Here is a 19,178-nt window from a genome sequence, read left to right on the forward strand (position 1 = left end):
TGTTGTACTTAATAAAAATAGTCTTACATTATTTTGGGCAATTCGGACGAAGCAATATTTCAGTAATAATAAACTTTGAACAAAGGAAAACGACGGGCGGCGTGGCTCCGGCAACTGTACCCTAAACCAGACCTGGTGTTATGTCGAAGTCTGTTCCCGTGTCAAATAGTGTTTCTCTCCTGGTACAAGAGTCCCACTTCACAGGAGTCAACGAGCAGCGAGTGGTTCAAAACAAACACCACTCCTGGGGGGCCAAGCCATCGGCCCACGGCAATGAGAAGAAGCCGAGCAAAGGTCTGTGTCGGGTTTGAGTGGGTACATGTGCTCGTGTGTTATATTAGAGAGGAGTGTGCGGTGTGGATCCTGTTGCAGGGACATCGTTGTTGCAGGGTTGTGTAGTTGTGTTCGTTGCCTCATTGGTAAAGGTAGGAGCCTTGGGGATGTGTCTGTAACGCGTGTAGACTATTGCCTTGGCTTGCATCCATTAAATCTTCTATATTACATATTGAGTCTGTGTATGAATTCAGCGTAACACTGAGGCACTAGGTAGCGGTTGCTACAGGGCATTTTGCAAGCTGCTCCCAGCCCAAACAAAACCTAAATACCCGACAATAATAATTTTCAGTTATTGTTTTCTTACAAACCAGCGACTTTTACTGTCTTTGAGAAGGTGCCGAGACAGAAATAGACTCTTTCACACAGACGTACACAAAAAAATAGCCGAAGACAGAACTGCATTGCAAATTATTTATAATTGCAAAATGTTGTGTAACAAACTGTTTTGATAAATACAAGCATTTGACAAAGCCTTATCTAAAAAAAAAAAAAAGGTTGACCTTCCATCACAGCCACGATACACAAATAGATTTAAACATATTTCATTAGACAAAAAACAAACATTCAAAAATAATTCCCAGGCCATATTTATACATTTGCATATTTAAAAATATTAAACACCATTCAATTTCTGTCTTAAAATAAAAAAGCTTAACTTAAAGAAGACCACAGCTTCACACGTAGTTTCAGTCTTTCCCCCTCAATCAAGCTGCTATGTAGAGATACACTTGTTTAAATTCCGCTCTCACTCTGATGGAGTGTCTCATAACATTAAAGCAAGTAAAAAGGAAAATAAGTGCCAAAAGTGGGGCTGGGTGAAGAGAGCAGCACACCCTCATTGTTCCTCGGAAAACTTAGTGTCTTCCTATGAAACTGAGACAAGAAATCAATGTCACATTCTAGAAGATCATTTTGAAAAAGCTGCAAAAAATCATCTGTAAGTCGTTAAAATCTACAGGTGGAAAACTGGAGAGTTCCTCATGAAAGGGAAATCAATGTCACGAAAGAAACCGTTTCTCTGGATTCGAGCTTTGTATTGGAGAGCTGCGAGTCGCATTGTTAGAAAAAGGCAACGGAGCGCCTACTGAATAAAAATGAGAACATTGATCAAAGCAAGTATCTGTTCCCAGCCTCACAGAAGGGGCCCTCTTTCATTCACGCCAACAAAACTGTACAAAAAAACATCTCTAATAATAACATAATCCATTCAGACTTCACTCACGTTGTCCTAATGCCGTAATTCAGAGACCCGACTCGGGCACAACTGAGCTGTAGTGCACTTTGGCACGACAGGTTCTTTCACTTTTATTTGATATTTTCTCCTCTTTTCACCTGCTCGTATCAAGGAACCTCCACTAGATGTGTTGTCTGGACAGTGACATGTAATAAAGGCCTTAGCATCATCACCTGGTATTAATAAGCGCTCTTGTTGTCGAATGTTCTGCCCTCATTATGATAAGATCTTAAAATGCTAAATAGGTACACCTGGCTGCGATCGGATCAGTGTTGGGTTCCAGGTCTGGTGGATCCAACAGCAGACCGAATGCTACGTGTTCTGCATGCACGTTAGGGCCGTCAACCAATATTCTCAATTTGAATATATATTCGTAGAGGAAAGAAAAAACGATTTGGAATATAAATATTAATATTCGATTGGGGAAAATGTCTCGGCCACAGAGAGCGACACCGTGTCCTAACATGGCGTCGCTAGCGCTACGTTAAGTCATGTAAACAAACCATCAGCTGTGCGCCTGACTGGAGACAGAACTTAAAGGATGGGCGAGTTGTGCCTTTTATCTTCCCACATTTGTACTTTTTAAACAGAAAACACACGTTATGTTGTGACATGTCCTGGTAATGACGTACAACGTAGCAAACAGAAGCGTTCCGCTCCCTGTCGATCTCCCTCCAGCTCGTTATTTCAACTTCACCAATCAGCCGTTTAAAGCAAGCAACCAGAACAAAGAGAAGCACTGCGTCTGACAAAAGTTCAGCTCAAAACTGGCGCCCAGTTAGGAACACAGCGTCATGAACAAAACATTTTTAACAGTTTGAACATACGCACTTCTTAAGAGCCAATATCAGAAAGTAATTTGAGGCCAATTTGAACAGCCCGAATGCATTTTACACAGAGCGTTCACATGCCTTGTTCTTTAGCCAGATCAGGTATCAAGATACAGCTTGCATGTTAGTACCGCGTGTGTCATTCACTCATTTAATGTGAGAATGAATATCTTGTAATGTGGCACAAACCTCACTGTGGCTCCTGATTTTAGTCCCTGTGAGTGCACGTAAACACAGACTAACAGCTTCCAGCGCTCCAGCTGCAACTCTAACCGCCATCAGTCCTGCTAAAGACAGAGCTGACGTTTGCAACGCCATTGAGCAGATGCGGCTGAATACGAGTGTTTCAAAGGAACCGGTCCAGTAGTGGGGAGAAGGCGAGGTCATAGTGCAGTCAGTCTGTGTCGTCAGTGCCACGATATCGTCTGAGTGATCATAATTTAGTTTGACAGTCCGCTCTTCTCTCACACACTTGCAGACAGACGCACGTGAGTCACTCTTTGCTGCTACGAGTCTTTGAGCATGTTGATGCGTGCGAAGATCTTGAGTGCAGGTCCCAGTTTAATGTTCATGGTGCTCATGAGGTGGTCCTCCTTCAACAGGAGCAGGGCCTGTCCGTCAATCTCCTGGGAGCGGAACTCGTCCGCGATCTCCTGACAACCTGCACGAGCCGCAGAGGAAGAAGTCAAGTCACACTCAAATTCCTAAGCAGAATAAATGTGTGTGTGCAACGCCGCGTTTGCTTCTCTGACCTGGCAGCGACCGGATGAACTCGTAAACCTCCTCCACGTTCCACTTGGTGGGGTCGTTGGGTAAGAAGCGCCGACAGGGCGAAGGCGCATCTCGAACGCTACAGACGTCCTGGTCGGAGGCCCTGCTCGGATGCCGGTGGGCGGGGACCTGAGCCGGGGCCGGAGCGGGAGCCAGGGGCCCCGAGCTGGCCGCCGACAGCGGGGACGGCGGCTCCTCGTAGCTCGACATGTCCGAACACGGGCTGGACTCCTCCTGACTGGGCTGCGAAGGGTGCGGCGAGGATACGGAGCCCCCCGGGGTCTGCTGCGGGGAGGGGGGCAGCTTCTGAGGAGTGAAACAGTTCGAGCATGACGTGAAAATAAATGGATCGTCAGTAAAATACCGCCGGGACAATGTGTTAGACGCCGAAAAGATTAAAAGGGGTTTACGAGTGAGATTTATACTGTTAAATAGCTTCAGATGAGTCTAGTACACCTGCAGGGGTTTGATGGATACCAGAGCTGAACCCTCTGGATTATGAAAGTCACTTCTTGGTTCAAACATGAAACAAAAGCACAGCAGGTTCAACCCTCGAGGCATTACATCACTCAAAAGATTCCGGCTATAAAACCGTAATAGGATTGCTGAAAAGACCGTTATCATTATTCAGTGTCATCTAAACTAATTGTCTCGATTGTAAAAGTACCTGCTTCTTCGCCGGCACACTGGAGCGACCCGGAGATCTTCTGCGCCAGCGATTCGTCGGTTTAGTCCTCTCTGGACGGAAGAGGCCAATCCGCTTCGTGCAGCCAACGTTGTACCTGTCGACAGAGGTCCACTATTAGAGCTTTTGATCGATCGATCGATAGATATAAATAAAACATAAAGGTGACTTGCCTCTTCGCACAAACCATGGAGCAGAATCTCTTGGAGCCTTTGAATGTGAAGGCAAAGTCGACCCATCCACAGTATTCACACGTCAGCTTGGGTTCCTGCTCTTTTTCTGGAGCATTAGAAAAAAGACAGACACTCAATATTAGTTTTTTAGAGCAGTGCGTTACACACAGGACGTGTTGTTTCAGGTACCAGTGGAACATAGGATGCACACCTTTAATGATGACCTTTGCAGTTTTGTCGCTTGACAAAGGAGAGTTTTCCCAAAACTGATTTGAACAGGCTTTGGAAAAAGGTTGCATCGGTGCATCACACGTTTCATACACAACCTGTCGTACTTTAGCAGACGACAGCATCGAATACTTTTTGTCTCACCCGTCTGGTTCATGTCCTCGGGGTCGGAGTCGCTGTTTGCTGCGTTGCTGACGGGGGTTTTGTCGGGGTCTGAGGAGAGCTGGTGATCCAGCTTCTTCGGGCTGTCGATAAGAATCGGCAGACGCTCCACCTGGTGACGGGAAGAAAACATTCACAGATCTACCGAAACGAAACGCCGGCAACACGCTCCAGCAGCAACAATAGTGTGACTGACATCAGAGTGTTGTTGGCAAAGAAAGAAGTTTGCTTTCAATAGAGCTGAAACAATTGGTTAAGCAGCAGGAAATCAATCCGCAACCATTGTGATAATCGAGCCATTAAATCAAGCACAAATGGGGGGGAAATGAATGAATGCGCTCTGCTTTTCTATGTTTAATATCATTTAAAATGCAATGTCTAAAGGGGCTTTGTTCTGTTAGTCAGACAGAATGGGTAGTCTGAAGACGTCCCTGTGCCATTCTTCAAATAAACACTTAATTCAGTCATAGAATATATAAACACCAACAATCAATGTCTTTGTAATGTAGATACTACACAACAGTATGCATTGTTTGTGCTTGTTCGTGCCTTTATCCAGTACATTCAAATACTGTATACTGAGCACATACTGAGCACAACACATGTCCAGTAGGGGGCAGTGAGCCCAAAGGCGAGAAATAAACATGTCAGCATGTTGCGCCTGAACAAAAGGCTGCTCAGTCTAACGTTTACCTTTTTGTGTGTGATTATAATACAGATTGGATGATACACATGTCAACATCTGTGTACAAACACCAGATAAACAATGTAGTAACATCAATTTGAAGGGAGATGACAGATTAAAGAAGGGAGGTTTTTTTATGCCTTGAGATAATTGAGAGGCTGCAGCTCATTACACACACACACACACACACACACACACACACACACACACACACACACACGTTCTAAAATGAATGACTGAGTCCCACAGAAGCTGTGAGCCGTCGGCAGTAATAGTAGTAACAGAGGGATCTCTGTTTGCCTGCGCTGACAGCTCCCTGCAGGCGAGTACACCAGAGAGAGAGAGAGCGAGTTGGCTCTGGGTTGTTTATCATGTCGAGATGGGGCCACTCACACACACTGGGAACGGCTCGGCCCCCTCCTGGATGACGAAGCCCTCGATGACGTGCGTGAGGACCTGGGGCTTGACGATGGCCTGCGGCGGTTTGTTCTCCCCGTTCTGCGGCGCGCTGCCCGTCACCGTGGGCACCTCGCTCTCGTTCCCCGAGGTCATGGCCGGAGGCGGGGTCCCAGGTGCAGCGCTCGGCCTCTTGGTCGAGCCCCCGCCTGCTGACCAGAGAAATGAATACGACACCATCACCATCAATGTAGAGAACATGCACTCTGTGAGCGCTGCTCACTGGTGGATTGAGTCTGAAGGAAAAGGGTTGATTAATCCATAGTTGTTTTTCAAGCAATTGATTCATGAGATCTTAAAGTTAATATTTTGGGGTGTTTTGGAATGTTGGTCACACAAAACAAGCATTCTGAAAATGTCAAGTTGTGCTTTGGATAATTACACCGTCTTGTGACATTTTATAGGCAATTAATCTGGAAACTAATCAGCAGCCTGAGATGAATTGTCAGATCCAATCTTTGAAGGGAAAGAAAACTATTTCTGAATCCAGCTTCTCAAGTGTTGCTGCTTGTCCTCGTCGTATATGACGGTAAACTGAATATGTTTGAGTTTTTGACTCATAGAATCTGGAATGAGAATTCATTTTCAGTACTTTGACATTTTATAGGTCAAAATAAGTAATCTTGAAACAAATTACAAGATTAATTAACAATAAAATGAATCATTCCTTGCGGTCCTAAATCAAATTACAGTGAAGAAACTTACAGCAGCAATGCAGAATTTAAGAGAGCAAATCCACCTTAACTCGGCACATCCACTTTATTTTTCGTACATCATCAAACTGTTGATGTCTTTAAACTTCTGAGGAATAACATAGATAGCTAAAACTTGAAATCATTTGATTGGTTATTTTCATCGAGCTATGCCTGTCTTAATAGTGTAGCGACCCTGTACAGTAACAGCTGGTAGTAGAGGGGTCAGGCTGTCACTTCCCTCTTTCTTCCCAATCACGGGATGCACTGTACACGTTAGTCAAGGTGCGTGCCTGTGATTGGTAGAGCTGAGGGGAGGAGGGGGTTACCTGTTCTGTGTCGGGAGCTAAGTAAAGGTTGTTCGACCGGAACCAACGACGAAGAGTTGTTATTGAAAAACACTGTAAAAAATACCGATAATGTTCGCTGGAGTTGCTCTGCACTATTGTTGACGGTTTGTGTTAATAAACCTCTTGCAAGGACTTCACTCTGTCTCCGGCTCGTATGTGGAACAGTACAATATAATCCCATCATAGCCTTTATGAAGTCCTATTATTCTAACAAGACACACAGCTATCACATTATAGCAGGGGTGTCAAACATACAGCCCGCCACGTCATTCTATGTGGCCCACGAATCCATCAGATTAAAAAAATTATAATTTAAAGTTAGACTTTATAATAAAAATATCCCCATAGTCGAAGTTATGAGATACTTAAACACAGTCATAGAAGCAGCTCTTTAGCTGGTTACTGTGCACTTGAAATGTATTGTGAGAACATTGAAGACTACCGTACTTTAAACGTGGCTTTACAACAGATGAAATACTTCACGTGGGCTTGTGCAAATGCACCCTTCAAAGGATTTTAAGCTTTGAACAAAGTTATTGTAATAACTTGTTTGATATTTGTCTTTGCTATTTTCCTTAATAGTTTGATCTTTGATAGAGTAATGTGGGTTTCTTAACCCTCAATTAAAAGGATTTAAGTTACAACAGAAATGTGCTTAAATATAATTTACATTAATATAACTGCATGTACAATATTTTTTACACTTGAATAAACAATAATCAAATGCAGAGACAGTTATTTACCAATATGTTAGGGAGAAGTTACATTTACACCCGGCCTTTGAGGGCGACCGCGATGCTGATGTGTCTCAGAGTGAAGATGAGTTTGACACCCCTGCATTATAGAGACATCCGGTCATGTCCACCTGCCTCCTTACCGGTCTAGCTGAGCATTAGAAGTGACCTGCTGCCGCACAGTCGGTCAATAACAAACAGTGAATCCACAGCGCGTCACGGATCACTCCCACCATCACAACACCCACGTCAAAAACCCCACAAAGCGAAAGTCAACACGAAGCCGCGACGCTTCATGTGTAAAGTCACCGGCGTTGCGTTGAGTTGGATCTCTTACCGACTCCCGCTGAGTTCACAGAGAAAACATGTGCGGTTTGCTCCTCGTGTTTGTTGTTGTGATGATCCGCGACACACACACACGACTTGCTGCAGCTGCTGTCTGAGGCTGAGTTCGCGTTGAAGCCGCAGCGCCGCTAAAGAGAAGCTTTGAAACCAGGGTCCGCCTCCCTGCTTCCGCCCACAGCAGCTAGCGTTAGCATGCTAGCGTTAGCATCCTGCTGCTATGAGACTACATGGTTCAACTGTGTCTCCAGATTCAGCCTTTTAACGTCGTCCCATCCACTCACTCTGCCAGTACAACCAATTCAACTAGAGCCCATTAAAACCACACACACTCACGTTTTCAGCAGATACATAGAGAGAGAAACTTTAGGGTCCAAGTCACCCTCTGAGAAAAGACACCGAAAGGCTCTTCTTCTTTTTGGATTCAAGTTTATTTTCCACACTGCTTGGAACATGCTGGTGGAGTTAGGGCCGTGTGCAGCAGTAGTGGAAAGTAACCAAAGTACTGTACTAAAGAACAGTTTTGAGGTACTCCATTTATTACGCTAAATCTATTTGAGGAGTTTAGTTACTTTGCAGATTCAGATTTATAATAAATAGCAAATAAACAATGATGTAATGTTATAGATTAAGATATAATTGCATTGATCACCAGGGGAAATTCACAAGATACCCAGCAGATAGTGTAGTAACCAGTTTATATATTATTGCATCAATAATTCAATCCAATAATATAATGCACATTATACTGAAATGTGCCATTCTGCATCATATGAAATATAATCCAGAAAGTCCAGTTTGCTAACAGATCAATGAGTTTGAAGCCACTGGGACAAATGAACTGCTTGGTGCTGGTACCTAAAAACATTTCCCCCCATTGACCACCACTATAAAAGAGACATCTGTGAAACCTTTTGACAGGACACCTTCAACTACAAACAACGTCCATTATTACTCTTTGTAAGATGAATTTAATATTTGCAAAACTTTCCTAAGAAAGCAATGGTGAGGTGCATAATGTGATCCCAATGTTGGGTCCTCCAAATACCCAGAAAAGTAATGCCTGCTACTCTGACTGTACACACTTCCATTTAAATACTTGAAAGAGAAGAGACGGTGTGTCTGAATATCTTTTTAAAGGCTGAGGTGTCATACATCTTTGGAGCTGGAAAGCCTGAATGCTGAATAAGCCAATTTGACTGAAAAGCAGTTTTTGTTAAATTTTCCTAAAGTTAAAAAAAAGAAAAGACTTGGGGCCGTCATCGTCAGCCCCTGCAGCCAGTGGATTACAAAAATAGTTTCCTGCTCTGGTGATGAGCATCACACCCAAGACGCTGCCCATAAAACAGCAATTTGTGGTCCACACAATGTTTCATTTTACAAGAAACACAGCATCAGCCCCATTTCCAACCATTTAGGAGAAGTATCACAATATAATGTGTCCACATTTAGAAAATATATACCCAAATAATGAAATGCTCAGCAAGAAGAGTCCAGCTGCTGCAGGGTGATGCACTACTGGCCATGAGTCACTTATTAGAGCCTGCTTAATCACTTTTATCCAAATCACCTGGCTGACTAAATGTGCACAGTAAGTAGAAAATACATCTGGCTGACGATGAAACATTTCTGTGTTTTTATCATTACATGAAAGCTTTTTGACTGGATTATGCTTTGAAAATCACTTCAGAGTCAACCAACATTACAAAACAGCTTGTCCAAAAGTTCTGCCCCCCTCATGGTATGTAAATGAAACTGAACAAAACATGACCATGGCGCCCCCCACTGCATTGTGGGTGTTGGCCTCAACCCCTCAACCCACACAAACACAGTGAACCAGTGTGCACCAAACAGTCTCCAATATAATTTACAAGCAACAAAATAATGAAAACAATAAAGTTGCATTATGAGACGGGTTGTAGGACTGTTAATGTTGTGGGTTTAAATGTTCAGTGCACAACAGAGCGCAGAGGGAATTGTGGGTATCAGGTGAGCTTTTTGGCCTGAGCTCAGTGAGAAAAATCACAGAGAAAAGGACAAACAGAGCAATAAGAGACAAAGTGTAGAGAAACTAAATCTGCCGCAGACACAACACGCTCTGAATTACAAGTAAACATTGATTTTTCTTTCCCTCCACTGACAGTTTCTAAGAGTTGGCCAACTGGAGGAGAGCACAGATGAAGACACATTTCTCTTTGTTTAACTGCTACATCTAGTCCCAGTGGCTCATTGGTTTAAACGTTTGAGAACTCTTAATTCAGCAGCTTAGGAAATCATGCTGAGTCATTACCTTGCGGCTGAACAGCTGGTGGGGCTGCAGTGACCTTGGGCTGCTCTACAGGTTTGGTGGGTTGCGATGGCGAAGGCGCAGGTTGGTGCTGCTGTGGCTGTTGTTGCTGCCGTTGCTGCTGCTGCTGCTGCGAGGCGGTGAGGGGGGGCGGACACGTCTCTCTGACCACCAGCGAGGTCGGCTTGTCTTTACTGTCCTGAACCAGTCGGGAGGCCTACAATGTGAGAAAAGGGAAAACATGAGAAATGTGAGACAGATCAGGGGCCGTCAGTACTTTTAATGTCAGTGACTCAAACACTAAGAGACCATTAGGCCTGGAAAACATCACACCAGTGGGAAAATATTACACCACCAACCCCAAACTCAGAAGATTCCTGTGTTTTTTCTACATGTATGTCTTGGAGGGGAAATTGATTCGGTGGGTGTTCTTGGAACAAGTGGGTGTTGTTGGAACAGTAGTTTGTATTTTGCTGGTTACCACCCAAAAAAAAAAACAAGAAGAATGTGAGCAGTTAAGATGTTAAGCAGGACAGAAAGTCATGTCCCATTGGAAACAAATGGTGGACAAAAACAATGACTCTCATGAAATATGCAATACTGGAAACACACAATGGATTTTCTGTGACTGGGAGAAGGAGGTGCCCTCCTATCCTCTCGATATATGAGAAATATGACTCTGTAGAATCAAAAATCGACTGTTTGTCCACATTTTAATTAATCTTCCCAAGTATTTCCAAATGAAGTAAATCACTTTCAACAAGACTACGAGTTTACAGCCAAGCTAGCAGCCCTTTGTGGCTGAGGAAAGTCAGGGGATCACCAAAGTGATAATGTATCCTGAGGGCGGGGGTGGGGGCATAAATGCGTTCGGCAAATTTTATAATTGTCCATCCAACAGCTGTTGAGACGTTTTACTCAGAACCACAAATGTCAACGTCATTTGTGGTGCACTAAGAAAAGTCAGGGGATTACCAAAGTAGGTAGGGTGCATCATCTGGGAACCATGAATGTCTGCAGAAAATATCACGGCAAATCCATCTGATAGTTGTTGAGATATTTCGGTCTGGGCCGAAGTTGACCAACCGACTGACAAACAGACCATCAGCCATCCCTACAACCACGCTGCTAGCTCGCATGGCTAAAAACAAAATGATTTAGATCCCAATTAACAGAGCTCTCCGTTGAAACTGGAAGAACGATGCTGCAACATTATTTTCTAGCGCCAACATTATGCTTTAGAAACACTCTGCAATAACAAAATATTTCCATGCCTTTCTGCATGAACTAAATCTAAACACAGACATTGATTTGACAGAGCAAGTCCCTGTCCTGCTTGTACACCAACATCCATCTTTGGCTTTAACCTTATCAGTGATGCTGGCAACAGCCATTAAGCTGTCCAAATGCTCTTGAGTTTGAGACCCTGGTGTGTGTATCTGAACTCACCGTCGGCTGTATTTGGAGGTTGATGGCGGTGAGCTGGACGGGCTGAGCTTTGGCGTGGTTGAGGGAGGAGTGGAGGGCGTGGGGGCCGATGGTGGAGTGGAAGATGGTGGCCTGCTGGCCGGGCATGGAGGGCTGGTGCGGAGCAGGTTTGGGCAGAACGGGGACGGGGTGCTGCGACGGTTGGATGGAGGCAGTCTGCAGCAGCTGGCCCGCGGCCCTCTGGGAAGCTTGACTCTGATGGACCACAAACTGCTGCTGCTGCATCTGCTTGTGCTGCTGAACCAGCGAATGGGGCTGGATCTGTGTGTACGCTGGAATGACAACATTTACGTCACATTTGAGTCTCTGCTCCTTTTTTGTTTGACAGACCCAAAATATTTTTCAGATTAATAGACGTGTGATTACACAACACACGTTGCGTGCCACAGTCTCCATCAAACACCATCGTCCTCTCTAAAGGTAACTCAGAAATATCTCAAGTAGTTGCGTAGCTCTCCTTCCACCCGTGCGCCCCTTTGTTGACAGGATGTGAGAGTAAGAGCTCGTTGAAAGGTGCACAGAGAGGCCCTGGCCATTATTCACAAATCGTTTAAAAATGGCCTGTTACCACCTGTCAGTGAAAAGACATCCTGAACTCATAACTTGCCCCGAAGCAGCGAGACACAGAGCGTCAATCTTGTATTTCGGGAGCACGTCTGAGTGCGAGATGGGTTCAGCAGAAAGCAGCCCGAGGCTAGCTCAATGTAAGAACGAACAACGCAGAGCCAACTGACCGCAACACTCTTCATGGAGTTAATGTTGAGTCAGCAGGTCCAGGGGCCCCTCTGCTGTCTCCTTCATCTTTAGCAAATCTACCAGTAAATACTGAGAACTAATGGACTCATTCTTACTGCTGGAAGCCAAACAAGAAGGCTTCCTGCACCGCAGCACAGCCTCTGCTATATGAGGCACGTGAACACTGACGTGGTGTTAATAAAGCCCCGAATAAACGTCAGCGTTTGTCTCGGATCGCCCGGCGTCTTCTTACGTTTTGCCAACCGTATACTGATGCTCAAAGCTCGACTTTAGTTTCATCAAATTGACATACAAACTCAGGCAAAAGCTAGACCAAAATATGTCAAGGATGAGGGCACTTATTCAGTTCCTTTCCTTCTCATGACCTGCGTACTTAACGTCTGGAAACCAATTAATAAGACAACAACCATGAGAAAGTGGCACAGCTCAAGGACAACAGGGCATGTGAAGGAACTCAGAACTGAAAACTCACAACAGAACCAAGACACAACATACCCAGACTGCACTGCAGCCAAACATCCCCTCAACCATTTCATTACCGGTAATGAAAGGACTCACATGACCTTTTTCATGGTTAATACTGGTGTTTATTAAAAACTACCACACCAGCGTCAAAATGCAGCAAAAAAAATAGTTTTCAGAATTTAATAGTAGCACCGTGACGTCAAAATGTCCCTGAAATCATAAAGTAGCGAGAGATTTCTCAGCCCCAGACGGAGGAGGGGGATTTCTGAATCGGATAAACCGGATACAACCAGTGAATCCTGGTGACTTTCTCAAGCCCCTAACGACAGGGGGATTCATTTAGATTCTTTCCCCCCCCCCCTCAAGGTCTTGGGATTAAGGGCTGGAATGACTCAGCCGCCCACATACTCATCATGCAATATTCAGTATGTGGCAGTGGCCTCCACGCCCCCCCCTCGAGTACTCCCTCTGCGTGTTGTTGCACAACATCCCGCCGCTGAGGACGGTCTACGTTCCCGATGGGTTTGTAGCACCCGGACCTGGAAAATCCCTGAGATTCCACATCGTCACTGTTCTGCTGCTTTGGCTCACGTTCATGAAACAACATCTTTCCTCCCTTCAGTACGATTCACCATCAGGTTTGTAATTCATCACACACACATCAGTATTTTAACAGTAGCACACGCTACAGTGACGCTCTATTTTTATAAAGTGAGGTGCTGAATGTTCATTTTAATAGACAAGACAAAAGATAGGAAGGTGAATTATCAGTGGACATTAAGTTTTGCAGAGTTAAAGTTTAACTGTGGGTTCTCTTTTTTGTCATAATTTTCAAGTGAAACTGGCAACTGATAGAAGCTCCATAAATATCCATAAATACTTTGCTTTGTGTGCAGATCTGGTCTTTAATGTGTGAGCATGGTGCTTTTGGGGGTTCCCTGCTGTGTTTTTCTATTTTTGTCTACAGTAAGGTGATGACAAACGCTGACTCCAACGAGCCAGAAGTAACATTTTGTTTCCAATCCAATTCCTATTCAAGGCACCGACTCTGAATGTCAGCAGCAGAGACGTAGCTCTAAAATGATCCGCTATCTTTTGGAAGGCGAGATGAAAACTGATGACCAAAAATAGCACCAAAGAAACACAATAAATCACAGTTCTTCCATGTCTGTTGTTCTCTCAGATCAGGCCAGGCTGGCTTCTGTTGAGTCATGTTCAGCGCTTATAAAGTAAAGACGTGTTTGATTTACGATACCCCTTCAGTAATCACATTATGGTTATTGATAAGGTTCCAGACCTGATGAAAATAGAATTATTGAGCCTTTTTTAAACTCTTTATTGGCATCTTATCTGTCAAACGCATTTCCCGGGTTTTTCAAGTCAGAGCTCAGATTCTGAGCAAAATGCTGAAAAGAAACGAGAGGTAATGTACTAAATATGACTCCGAAAAATAGATTCATAGAAGATCTTGTCATTATTTAGATGACAATATTAATGCTAGTAATGCAGGCTTAGTCTACAGTTATAATAAAATAAAAGTGAGCTTAGCTCAACCCATTTAAGGAGGAAAGTCAAATGAATGTAACTAAATGCTCTTATTGACAGTAATAAGTGTGTAACTACTTTTGATTGAAACAATTCTCCACATTTTAACAATAAAAATACTGACTAATTATACACAAAGCCTCATGATATTTACTCATTAAAGCTAAATGACTGATAAGAACAGGACACTAAACATCAGTCATGAACGTAATCTGTGACACGTCGGCACTAAAAACCTTCCCCTGACCGAACGTTGTAATTCAAATTGCATAACGACCCATTCGTCACAGTCCCGTTGAATCCAAGCTTTTATCCTAATCCGAGTCCCATCAGACCTCCTCTCCGCTGGTCCACGGTGTATTAACTCTCCTGCATTTCATGTGCACACCTGTCCCTCACCGCCCGCTGCCATGGCAACCCGTGACAGCGTGCAGCCAGATTTTCGGCTTCCATCCTCCCTTTCATTTTATGTGAATCCATTACTGCAACAAAGCAAGACACAGTGGTGCACTGACACACTCAGATAATCCAAACACCCCCCCCACACACACACACACACACACACACACACACGCACGCACGCACACTTTACAGTCGTGTAAACCCCTCCCAGCACATATACATGCATGTCGTATCAGGACCCTCTTTAAAATGTGCTAATGCATCAGAAGGGCCTTATCCTGCAAACAAACAGCACTACATGTGATGTAATCAGCTTGAACTGCTGGCATATTCACAACCATTCACACTAAAAAGAAACAACAGCAGCTGCTAACTTTTGATTACATAATAAATGGTTCAGAAAGACTTCTTGCGTGAAGGGGTTTCTGGTGCGGCCCCGACATGTTCACACAAACTAAAAGTTTTAACTGGTTATGGTGCTTGAAAAAAAAGAAAAAGAAGAAGAAAAGTCAGGATATCACCAAAGTCCTGAGGACTGATCATTTAGGAACCCTGAATCTCTGTTACTCGTCCAGTAGATGTTGAGACATGTAAACTTGTAATATAGGATATTGAGCTGTATGAAGTAAATTGACGAGCTGCTAGTTTATGGCTAAAAATAAGTGACGCACTGATTGAATATTCAGATCCAAGTAACATGTTTAGGTACCTTCTCACAAACTGTTATTTGTTAAACTTTGTGTCTTCAGCCTGACTAACTCTGCTCTTTACTTGATCAATAAATATGTAAGTCTGAGTGTCTCACCATTTTTCTATTTTTTTCCCAACTAATGATAATTATCATTATCAACTGATTGATTAGATGCAATTTGAAAATGGTAAAAAAAAAAAGACCAAAGTGACATCTTTAAATTGCTTGTTTTGACTTACAAAAATATATTCACTTGTCTATCACATCAGACAAAGAGAAGCAGCAAATCGCCACATTGAAGAAGCTGGAAGTGACAGGTGTATGACACTTTATCAATCATCGAAGTTGAGTTAATCCACTAATTTATTCCGCTCTGAAACCCATATTGCTATTTTGCATTATTCTAACTATACAGACCAAACACTGAAAGCCTTTGTGAGAGAGTTCCTTCCTCTGGTTGGCTCTGATGTAAACACTGCCAGCATCAGTATTAAGAAGCCTGCACATACTCAGACGCTAACATTATTCTAACTTTTCAGCGGTGAGGTTGTGTCTCCACTCACCTGGAGCGATGAGGGGCTGAGCACTGATGGTGGTGACGCTGCGGCTCATGTTTATAGCTCGGACTTCTGTGACCGCTGCGCTGTCGCCCTTCTTGCCCGCCTCAAACGAGCCGGCCTTCCCCCCCGCGGAGGCCTGCGTCACTTGGCCGGGGTTCTTGATGAGGGAGGCGGGCTGGATGGGCACGGGGCTCTGCTTCAGACTGAGAGCCTGCAGGGTCTGAGTCTGAGAGGAGGACGTGGGCGCCCCCTGCTGGCCACGGATCACCAGATTCTGGACCTGATTCTTGATGGAGACAGAATGACGGGAGAGATTTACAAAGTGGGTTAAAAGATCAGATATCAGTCGAAGATATTCTTTGCAATTTCATATAATCGAATGCACGATTTCCAGTTATTCACCTCTGCATTTCTATTTCTTTTGACCAGAGGGATGAAGTCCAGGACGTTTAATATGAGCTCGTAATTATTTAGTGAGAGTATCCTCCACATGGCCCTACCTGTGAGGAGGTCTGCGTGGAGCTCTCTGATTGGACGGCCGTCACTGTGGCCGTTGGAGTGAAGATGATCTGGGGAGACAGAGGAACAGCCCGGCCCAGGCTCCTGGCCACCTGCACCAGGTTACTCTGCTGCGCCTGGAAAGCACACACACACACACACAACAAGTGATGGAAAGTTCAAACAGACAACTTTCCCACAACCAGCAGCAAAATAAGCCAATAAATCGATGTGTATTCCTTCAGCCCTCTGGGACACAGATTATTCCTACCACCTCCTCTGGTGGCAAAATGAGAATAAAGCGCACTGTTTACTATGGCAGAGTGAGCACCAATCCCAGAACACACAGAAAGATGCACGCTCATGTAAATGTGGCAGCGGCTACGCTCCTTGTCTCACCATCTGTGCGCGCAGGTACATATGCGCCTGGCTGGCCGTGAACGTGGGGCTGGACGGGCTGCCCAGCAGAACAGCCTGCTGGGAAATACTGGTGGGGGTCGAACTGATGCTCTGGGCCCGGCTGATCAGCTGAGCGGTTGCCGGAGAGGTCGTCAGGTTGATCTACAGGGAGACAATCAACGGGACACTTAGGTGGGTTATGCACTTCCTTTGCTGAACCGTCTATGTCATGTGGCTTTGGCATGTTGTGAAACGGAAACCCACAAGCAAAAGAGCAGGAGCACAGCTAGTGTTGGCGCAAAGCTTCCTCAAAGCATCTTGTCACTAAAATCAGCTTAGTTCCATGACAATCTAATTAATGGACAATGATAACGTTAACCTGTGAGGCTCTTAGGAGACACACCAGACACTACAAACTGCTCGTACCGTAGTCTGAGTTGATCCTGTTTGATGGGAGGAAGTGCCGTTCTGTGAAGAGCTTTGCCGGCCAGCTGCGATACTGGCCTAGAGAGCGAGAGAGAGAGAGACAGAGACAGAGAGACAGAGAGAGAGAAATTTGCAATTTCCTGAAACGCATCCTGGAGGGGGTCAACAACAACAACAACATCGTTGCTACACGGTGAGCGTGATTTTTTCATGCGATGAGCGTCTGCCGACCTGCTGTACCGCGGCCAGGCTCTGGAGCTGAGCGGCGCTGAGGTTGTGCTGCTGCTGGAGGGCTGCGGTCTGCAGCATCAGGTGCTGCTGCTGAGCAGCGTACATCTGCTGCAGGTACTGTGCTGCTGTGTTGGGTCTGTGTAACGCCTGCTGGAACACCTGCATGTAAAGACGGAGAGAGCTGGTTATGTAATGTGCAACGTGCACAAATCAAATGATGTCTGGGTGAAAGATTAGAAGAGTAGAATATCTAAGAGTTGGTACACGACCACAGATCTGTCCCAAATCTGTCCAAATCATTTTGTAAAAAAAGAGTAACAATATCATCTCCAAGTCACGGCTGAAAGGAATGGGCTTTGAAGGACTTGGGTGTTTTTTAAATAGATCATAGACTGTGAATCTGGAGTCGATAAATATCAACTGACAGGGAGAGATTAACTCGCCTCTAGAGTGTTTCAAAACGTCCAAAACTTGTGATCACCGCAAAGCATGCAGACCAAAATAAACCCATTCCCTCAATCATTGTCTGCAAGAGACTCCGTGACTGAAGCTCCTAAATAACTCTCCTCACCCTTCACCTCTGAAAGTGCCCTCTTCCTGGTTGCCAAGTAACCAGAGAGGATGTTGACCTGTGGTCCACATAAGCATCCGGACCCCCGCACCTTCTCGAAACGGGAGGGGGGGGGGGGGGGGGTAAAATTAGTAGCAGAGTCAACACGACTCTCGCTGACCATAAACGACCAGCAGTCCGTTGTGCTCAGAGGGCTGCCGGCGACAACAGCGCCTGCCTTGTAGTTGTGTAATCGTCAGCCGGCTGAGTACAAGAGCAGGACGCTGTGAAGCATCAGCACTGAAAGTTAAAAGCCTCTGTAGAGGCTTATCCTGGTGTCAAAAGGGTCAGCAGCACTAAAGCACATGAAGCATTCCTTCCTTCAACTTGGGACAGATCCCGTGAGACGGCCACTCGTTTGAGTTTCCTCCAGCGATGCCTCGATCGGGAAGACAAATGGCTGCTATCTCATTCATTTATTTCCAATTAGAAAATGAAGTGTTGGCTTCTATGTGGCGCTACAGACACCAATAGAGGGCAGTAGAGCAAGGGACAGTCATGTGTGTCACTCAAACACACACAATACCTCAACTTTACATCAAGCGGTCAACAACTTCAAGAAACTCACCTGCACTGTTTGCCGATCAGGTATCCCACTGTAAACAGATATCTGAGGCACCGTCTGTCTTCCTGCTGGAGTACTACTACTGGCACTACTATTGGTGTTACTACTACTAGTACTGGAAGTGGTAGCAGCAGCAGTAGTAGTAGTAGTGTTGGAGGCACTACTACTGCTGGCAGCTGTGGTGCTGGAGGAGGCGATGGTGCTGTTGGCCGCGGAGGCGGGGGCCCCCGGCTCGCTCTCCATGGTGCCCTCTGCTCTTCTCACCTTTGACCCCCGGCTCTTCTGAATGGCTCTCCTGTGCCTGAGGAAGAGAAGCGAGAGAGAGAGAGCACATGAGAAGATGTGCCGCACTCAGCGTCGGAAATACACGAGGGCAAAGGGCAAAACTGTCCCGAAGAAATATCATTTTGCCCCTGATATCACTAGGAGAGGGGCAAAAAATGCCCCCGAACTTTCTAAACGAATAAAAAAATGGAGCGCTTCTTAATTTGACCTGTGACTGCGGTCAACTCAGCAGACACTTAAATTGTAGTGCACCTATATCCTGAAATTCACAGTAAACTCATTCAAACGGCGC

The 19,178-nt window shown here is 45.0% G+C and overlaps 1 protein-coding gene across 1 annotated transcript; it reads right to left on the minus strand.

Moving 5' to 3' along the window:
* Positions 1-733: 733 nt before the first annotated feature.
* phc2b (polyhomeotic homolog 2b) lies at positions 734-18,897 on the minus strand. The gene is made up of 14 exons (XM_079296974.1): positions 18,605-18,897; positions 17,427-17,585; positions 17,196-17,273; positions 16,770-16,931; positions 16,373-16,507; positions 15,876-16,158; positions 11,415-11,725; positions 9,969-10,182; positions 5,498-5,712; positions 4,402-4,531; positions 4,030-4,135; positions 3,839-3,953; positions 3,153-3,477; positions 734-3,061 (listed from the first exon to the last, which is right to left on the minus strand). The coding sequence occupies exons 1-14, from the start codon at positions 18,842-18,844 to the stop codon at positions 2,907-2,909; spliced, it is 2,628 nt and encodes an 875-aa protein (XP_079153100.1). The 5' UTR covers positions 18,845-18,897; the 3' UTR covers positions 734-2,906.
* Positions 18,898-19,178: the final 281 nt, after the last annotated feature.

This window comes from Melanostigma gelatinosum (assembly GCF_949748355.1).
Source record: "Melanostigma gelatinosum genome assembly, chromosome: 3".
Taxonomy (NCBI): Eukaryota; Metazoa; Chordata; class Actinopteri; order Perciformes; family Zoarcidae; genus Melanostigma; species Melanostigma gelatinosum.

What these genes read in the sequence shown, in the direction of transcription:
- phc2b (XM_079296974.1), bottom strand. Translation starts at nt 18,844, where the DNA reads ATGGAGAGCGAGCCGGGGGCCCCCGCCTCCGCGGCCAACAGCACCATC. An exon ending in TCCATGGTTTGTGCGAAGAG is followed by an intron (nt 3,954 to 4,029) that starts GCAAGTCACCTT and finishes CTCTGTCGACAG; the next exon opens with GTACAACGTTGGCTGCACGA. An exon ending in GTGTGCCGGCGAAGAAGCAG is followed by an intron (nt 3,478 to 3,838) that starts GTACTTTTACAA and finishes TTCACTCCTCAG; the next exon opens with AAGCTGCCCCCCTCCCCGCA.